General features: G+C 34.9%; 1 protein-coding gene across 3 annotated transcripts; it reads right to left on the reverse strand.

The window, feature by feature from the left end:
* Positions 1 to 1,205: 1,205 nt before the first annotated feature.
* Positions 1,206 to 6,987, reverse strand: LOC106313088 (trichohyalin-like). Of its 3 annotated transcripts, XM_013750824.1 has the most exons (5): positions 6,028 to 6,987; positions 5,279 to 5,932; positions 3,730 to 4,380; positions 1,714 to 2,858; positions 1,206 to 1,668 (listed from the first exon to the last, which is right to left on the reverse strand). In XM_013750824.1, the coding sequence occupies exons 1-5, from the start codon at positions 6,143 to 6,145 to the stop codon at positions 1,423 to 1,425; spliced, it is 2,814 nt and encodes a 937-aa protein (XP_013606278.1). In that variant the 5' UTR covers positions 6,146 to 6,987; the 3' UTR covers positions 1,206 to 1,422. The 3 variants fall into 3 exon arrangements, with proteins under 3 accessions (XP_013606278.1, XP_013606277.1, XP_013606279.1); XM_013750823.1 differs by having other exon boundaries at positions 1,206 to 2,858; XM_013750825.1 differs by lacking the exon at positions 3,730 to 4,380 and having other exon boundaries at positions 1,208 to 2,858.
* Between the last annotated feature and the right edge of the window lie 445 nt (positions 6,988 to 7,432).

Raw genomic sequence — 7,432 nt, forward strand, 5'->3', positions numbered from 1 at the left:
AATATTTAATATATTTAAATATTTCAAAAATAAAATAACTAATTTTTTTTTCAAAAGTATTGTGTTTCTATAAAATCTTTAAATGTATTTTTATTTTTATTTTAAATCTAAATGTCTATTTAATTTTAACTAAGAACATGTTATAATTTTTTATCAATTAAATATTTTCGTCAGAATTATTATAAATAAATACTTTACAAATTTTTGTAATATATATTTTAGCAACCTATATAATATATTTATAAAAGTGATATTATTAACATATCCTGTTTAAAAAAATAAAGTTTTATCTAAAGTTGCGTTTTAAAAATGTAGGTTAGAATCTAGTATCAAAATCAAAGAGGAAATCTCCTTCCATTCAAGTAAAAAGAACAAAACACCAAACTTCATTACCACCAAGTACAGATTCCCACCATATTTAAAAGAAGTTTTGTACAGAATGATTCTCCTAATGTATATGTTAGGGGGTGGTATTGAATTCAAGAATTTGAAAGAATTCACATGTAATAACTTTTGCAGTATTTTAAATGATTTTATGAGATTTTAATGCAATTGTCTAATTCTTATGTTTATCTTTTACCATAGAATTTAAGTGAATGTAAATTAATTTGATGGAATTCAAGGGTGAACTAGCCATGGGCATTCGGGTTGAGTGAAACTGATGACATTTTATTTTATATCAAAGTGTTGAAACTTGTTTTTTCGGATATTCGGGTACCGTTCGGTTCCGTTTCCGGTTCGGTTATTCAGATATAGAAATATAGAAACCATTCAGGTATTTGAGGCGGTCCGGTTTTGGTTTCGAATAATTTGGTTTGGTTCTAGTTCAGTTTTTCGGTTCCGGTTTTGGAAGAGGAGAGACCTAGAATTGAGCTGGTGTAGGTGATATGTCTTCTAAAGACGTAGTGGGTTACCGTGGGGTCAAGTTGGTTCTAAAAATAACAAATCCCTTCATAAAAGCAAGGAATTGATCCTTTGCATTTTACATTACATTTTCCATTAAATTCCTTTCAAATAACATTCCTATTAAATCTAGCAAATATTGAATAACACTATAATTTAAATAAATTGGTAAAATACGCAATTGAATAACACATGAATTTAAAAGAATTGATAAAATACACAATTGAATAACACTAGAATTTAATGGAAACCATAATCTTTCAAATTCTATCAAATTTCTAAATCCAATACCCCCACCTTAATCTCTAGCATATTTTTGTGCCAATGTAAATATGACATCACCAAACTTTATTAAAATTCAGAATATATCACAGTTCTAAAATATAAGAACAACCCGAAGATAAACATAAAAAAAAAATAAGAAACGTAAGCTCCAAGAACAACCACTCCTATATTAACCATCAACTTCTTTTCCATTATCTCTTTTCATGTCTTCTCTTTTCTTCTTCACCAAGTAACCTAGTTTTTCTTCTGCTGATTTTCACGTCCTCGCTTGCTCCCCCAGATACATGTTTGGTCCCACCATGATCGGATTTTGTATAGTCCAGTTTTCAAAGCTTTCTCCAGTTCTGAAGGCTTCCTGTCTTCTGCCTGCATTAGTATCTTCTCTTTTCTTACAGATTCAACCACAGACTTGTTCTTCTGGATCTTATTCTCTAGTGCAGCTTCTTCTACAAGCTTCTCTTTTGTTATAGCTTCTTCTTGGAGTTTCCTCGCCTCAGCTTTCTCTTTTTCTATAGCTTCTTCTTGAAGTCTCCTCGCCTCAGCCATCTCTTTTTTTTTAGTTGCTTGTTCAAGTTTTCTTGCCTCGACCATCTCTTTTGCTCTAGTTTCTTCTTGAAGCCTCTTTGCCTCAGCTCTCTCTTGAAGCTTCTTCGCCTTAGCCATTTCTTTTGCTTTTGCTTCTTCTTGAAGCCTTTTTGCCTCGGCCATCTCTTTTGCGTTAGCTTCTTCTTGAAGCCTTCTTGCTTCAGCTCTCTGTTTTGCTATAATTGCTCCTTGAAGCTTCCTCGCCTCAGCCATCTCTTTTGCTTTAGCTACTTCTTGAAGCTTCCTTGCATCGGCCCTCTCTTTTGCTATAGTTTCTTCTTGGAGCTTTCTTTCTTCAGCCATTTCTTTTGCTTTTGCCTCTTGTAGTTTCTTTGCCTCAGCAATCTCATTTTCTTTAGCTATTTCTTGCAGCCTCTTTGCCTCAGCTTTCTCTTCTTCTATAGCTTTTTCTAGAAGCCTCCTTGCCTCAGCCATTTCTTTTGCTATAGCTGCTTCTTGAAGCTTCCTTACCTCAGCTTTCTCTTCTGCTATAGCTTCTTCTAGAAGTTTCCTTGCCTCAGCCAACTCTTTTGCGATAGCTGCTTCTTGAAGCTTCCTCGCCTCAGCCATCTCTTTTATATTTGCTTCTTCTTGAAGCTTCTTTGCCTCGGCCCTCTCTTTTGCTATAGCTGCTTCTTGAAGCCTCATTGATTCAACCATCTCTTTTGCTTCTTCTTGAAGCTTCCTTGCCTCAACCTCTTTTGCTTTAGCTTCTTCTTGCAGCTTCTTAAGTATGCTCTCTTTCTCTTCCAGAAGCTTCTTCTTCTTCTCAGCCTCTTCTTCCTCTTTTTTCCTTTTAGATTCTTCCAACAACCTCTTCTCCTCTAGCTTCTCGACCTTCTCAGCCATATTTTTAGAAGCTTCTGGGAGATTAGACATCTTTGTAATCGTCTCCTTAGGCATGGTGATGGTGAGGGAGTTGTTATTGAAGTTCCCATGGATCTTATCTACAAGACAGTTATGTGGAACAGAAAAGACTTCGTTGAAACGACTCCATCTCCGACCAGCCAGGGGACGTTCTCCGGTGACTCTTAACATCTTCGAGGTATGCACATACGTTGTCTTTATTTGCTCCTTTGTAAAACCTTTGCAAAACAGTTTACATCAGAACCAGAATTTTTAAAACCAGACAGACTAGCGAACCTGAATTTTTTTGGTTCATGGATCATTGGTTCGACCGGGTTCGATTGAGTTTAATTGGATTAAACTGAATTTAGTGATATTTTATGAATAATATGCATAGTCTTACAAAGATAGATCATATCAAATAAAAAGGATTCAATAACCGAAATGCTTATAAAAACTTAAAAAATAACAAATCAAAAATGTAATGAAAGTAATAAAATAATTTAATTGCTAAAATCAGTGTTTTGCAGTGTACACAAAAAAAATATAGCGAATCTTAAACCATAAGTAAGAATAAAAAACAGATCATGTAAATTAAGTATTGATTTGCTCTTGAAATGAAAAACAAGAATAAGTTAAGTTTTTTGTTCTTTTATAAATTAGACAAACTTCACAAACGTAAATGTTTCAATTGTTAAAGTTTTCAACACAACTGATCATGAAATAATATTTAAAAAAGTGAGAAATAGACAAAAATAATCTTGTGGCTTGCCGAGACGAGACAGCAATACCTAATTTATATTTTACAAACCATATTTTTACTTTAAAAGAAGAAAAGTTAAATTGTTCTATTAACAAAAAAATTGGTATATATACGAACCAGCGTTTAACCGGTTCATTGGATTGTCGATTCTCAGATTTTTAACGGTTCAATATGAATTTTAATCGGTTCAATTTTAGTTGGGTTTTAGTATTAACCCAATCAGAATTGGTGACCGGTTTATGGTTAAATCCGGTCCGACCGCGTGGTCCGGTCCAGGTTTAAAAACACTGATTCAGAACTATACAACAATAACTAGTTAAATTTATGTGTTTATTTTGTATACCAACCTGGAAGATTAATGGTGAGAAGAGTGGCTTCAGGTTGATCTTTCCAACCAGAATTGGGGACAAAATCCTCATACTGAACCCCCAAGCCTGTTCCTCTCGGTTGGTGTCTTGTTGCCGTTAATGGAAATAACTCTTTTGCTTTTGCTTTTTCTTGAAGCTTCCTTGCTTCAGCCTTCTCTTTTGCTATAGCTTCTTCTTGAAGCCTTTTTGCCTCGGCTCTCTCTTTTGCTTTTGCTTCTTCTTGAAGCTTCCTTCTCTCAGCCATCTCTTTTGTTTTAGCTTCTTCTTGCAGCTTCCTAAGTATTGCCTCTCTCTCTTCCAGAAGCTTCTTCTTCTTCTCAACCTCTTTTTCCTTTGCTTTCCTTATAGATTCTTCCAACAACCTTTTCTCCTCTAGCTTCTCAAACTTCTCAGCCATATTTTTAGAAGTTTCTGGGAGATTAGACATCTTTGTAATCTCCTTAGGCATGGTGATGGTGAGGGAGTTGTTATTGAAGTTCCCATAGATCTTATCTACAAGACAGTTATGTGGAACAGAAAAGACTTCGTTGAAACGACTCCATCTCCGACCAGCCAGGGGACGTTCTCCTGTGACTCTTAACATCTTCGAGGTGTGCAAATACGTTGTCTTTATTTGCTCCTTTGTAAAACCTTTGCAAAACAGTTTACATCAGAACTAGTATTTTTCAAAAGCAGACGGCCTACCGAACCTGAATTTTTTGGGTCATGGATCATTGGTTCGACGGGTTTCATTGAGTGTGATTAAACTGAATTTAATGATATTTTGTGAATAATATGCATAGTCTTACAAAAGATAGATCATATCAAATAAAAATGATTTAATAACAGAAATGCTTATAAAAACTTAAAAAATAACAAACCAAAAATGTAATGAGAGTAATAAAATAATTTAATAGCCCAAATCATGTTTTGCAGTGTACACAAAAAAAATCAAGCGAATCTTAAACCATAAGTAAGAACAAAAAACAGATCATGTAAACTAAGTATTGATTTCCTCATGGAATGAAAAACAATAATAAGTTAAGTTCTTTGTTCTTTTATAAACTAGACAAATTTCACAAACGTAAATGTTTCAATTGTTAAAGTCTTCAACACAAGTGATGATGAAATAATATTTAAAAGAAATGTGAAGTGGACAAAAATAATATCTTAGCATGAAAATTTAAGTTTGTGAATCTTGTGATGACTTGCCGAGACGAGACGAAAATACCTAATTAATATTTTACAAACCATATTTTTACTTTAAAAGAAGAAAAGTTAATTGTTCTATTAACAAAAACATGGTCTATATATGAACCAGCGTTTAACCGGTGTCATTGGGTTGTCGATTCTCGGGTTTTTAACGGTTCAATATAGATTTTAATCGGTTCAATTTTAGTTGGGTTTTGATATTAACCCAATCAGAATTGGTGACCGGTTTATGGTTAAATCCGGTCCGACCGCGTGGTCCGGTCCAGGTTTAAAAACACTGATTCAGAACTATACAACAATAACTAGTTAAATTTATGTGTTTATTTTGTATACCAACCTGGAAGATTAATGGTGAGAAGAGTGGCTTCAGGTTGATCTTTCCAACCAGAATTGGGGACAAAATCCTCATACTGAACCCCCAAGCCTGTTCCTCTCGGTTGGTGTCTTGTTGCCGTTAATGGAAATAACTCTTTTGCTTTTGCTTTTTCTTGAAGCTTCCTTGCTTCAGCCTTCTCTTTTGCTATAGCTTCTTCTTGAAGCCTTTTTGCCTCGGCTCTCTCTTTTGCTTTTGCTTCTTCTTGAAGCTTCCTTCTCTCAGCCATCTCTTTTGTTTTAGCTTCTTCTTGCAGCTTCCTAAGTATTGCCTCGCTCTCTTCATGAAGCTTCTTTTTCATCTCAGCCTCTTCTTCCTTTGCTTTCCTTATAGATTCTTCCAACAACCTTTTCTCCTCTAGCTTCCCAACTTTCTCATCCCCAGTTTTAGGAGCTTCTGGAAGATCAGGCATCTTCCTAATCGTCTTCTTAGGCATGGTGATTGTGAGGACGTTATTATTGAAGCTCCCACGAAGCTTATCTACAAGACAATTCTGTGGAACAGTGAAAGCTTCGTTGAAACGGCTCCATTTCCGACCAGCCAGTGGACGTTCTCCTGTGACTTTTAACATCTTCGAGGCGTGCACGTACGTTACCTTTATTTGCTCCTTTGTAAAATCTTTTTAGAAAAAAAAAACAGTTCACATCAGAAATATACCACCAAAACTAGTCAAATATATATATATATATATATATATATATATGTATAGCAACCTGGAAGATCAATGGTGAGAAGAGTGGCTTCAGGTTGATCTTTCCATTCAGATTTGGGGACAAAATCCTCATGCTGAACACCTAAGCCTGTTCCTCTCGGCTGCTGTCTTGCTGCCATTAATTAAATTTTGCTTTTTCTTTCTGAACTGGTTGTTTTTGTCTGAGCTTTGAGAATATCCAATATGGTTTATTGCTCTGAATTTATTTAAAAAAAACCTCAATCTACGCAATGCTTAGCCTTTTTCTCTTGCATTATGCAATTGATATTCCTAGTTTTGAGGCAAAAAATATCTTCTTTCGTCTCAAGTCATCCATCATATGTTTATCCTCTTACAAAGAAAGCATAATATGTTTTGCTTTTTCTTTACAAATTTTATACCTTGTGTTCCCCCAATGAACTCAGTTAAGGAGATGTACCATTAGTGTCCAGTTCCACAACGTTTCCAATATAAAGATTGTGTAGTTATAGAGAGCTTGAGTTTCAATAGAAGAAACTTTCCAGTTTAAAACATCCAAAAATGTTCCAGGTTGCAATAACACACACATTACATGACGCATTGATTGATTGGTGCCTAAGAAAATTCAGCAGTGTTGGAGAAATTGAAATAATGCCATTAGGACGAGCAAAGCTTCTAAAAACCAGTAGTTTCAACACAAGAACAAAGTCAAACATACACAAAAAAAAAAAGACAAATGATGAGACACAAAACCAAACAAAAGACTTTTGGAGTAAAAAGACAAAGGACATAGACTGATTCTGACATAATCGACTCCTCCTAGATGTTTCTTCCTTGACTTGTTCTGTTTTTGCAACATTACAACTGGAACGTAAAACAGGAGGAGGAGTTGAAGAAGCGGAGTGTGTAGGAATATCAACTTTCTTGACATTCTTATTATTCCTATCAGACTGTACTAAGAGAAGATGGATATTAATATTCTCCCTTTTTCCTCAGAGCTTGAAGAACTGTTATTTGAGACTAACGTCAAAAGCTAAATGGTACATCTCTGCTGCGCAAACGACGACTGGTCAGTGCCCACACAAGAATGTCTTCAACCATCATTTTTTAGCCCTCACAGCCTCTCAGGGTTGGAGGAAATAGCATTAGTGATCATCGTTTCCGAGTCGAACGGAGAGATCTGTCTGGTGAGAGTTGAAAGATGGTGGCTGAGTGAAGAATAAGGAGAAGAAGAAAGTAGAGAGAAAGTGGTACTATAGAAAAATTGTTTTTTTTTGTTTTTAAACAGTGGAAAGTATGTGATTGCAAATTACCGGGTTGATTGGTAGAGGCCGTGACTTTCTCTTTTTTGTTCTAAGATTTAGGTTTTAGATTTTTAGCTTTATCTTTAATTTATTTTGCTGTAGAAATTTTTCAGAGCACTGTATAAAATCTCTAGAGAAAGTGTT

The sequence above is a fragment of the Brassica oleracea genome, chromosome C9 (assembly GCF_000695525.1).
Source record: "Brassica oleracea var. oleracea cultivar TO1000 chromosome C9, BOL, whole genome shotgun sequence".
NCBI lineage: Eukaryota > Viridiplantae > Streptophyta > Magnoliopsida > Brassicales > Brassicaceae > Brassica > Brassica oleracea.

Excerpts from the sequence above, each read along its gene's own strand:
- LOC106313088 (XM_013750823.1), bottom strand. The coding sequence starts at position 6,145 with ATGGCAGCAAGACAGCAGCCGAGAGGAACAGGCTTAGGTGTTCAGCAT. Across the intron at positions 4,381-5,278 it reads TCTCACCATTAATCTTCCAG|GTTTTACAAAGGAGCAAATA; the intron begins GTTGGTATACAA and ends TGTTTTGCAAAG. Across the intron at positions 2,859-3,729 it reads TCTCACCATTAATCTTCCAG|GTTTTACAAAGGAGCAAATA; the intron begins GTTGGTATACAA and ends TGTTTTGCAAAG.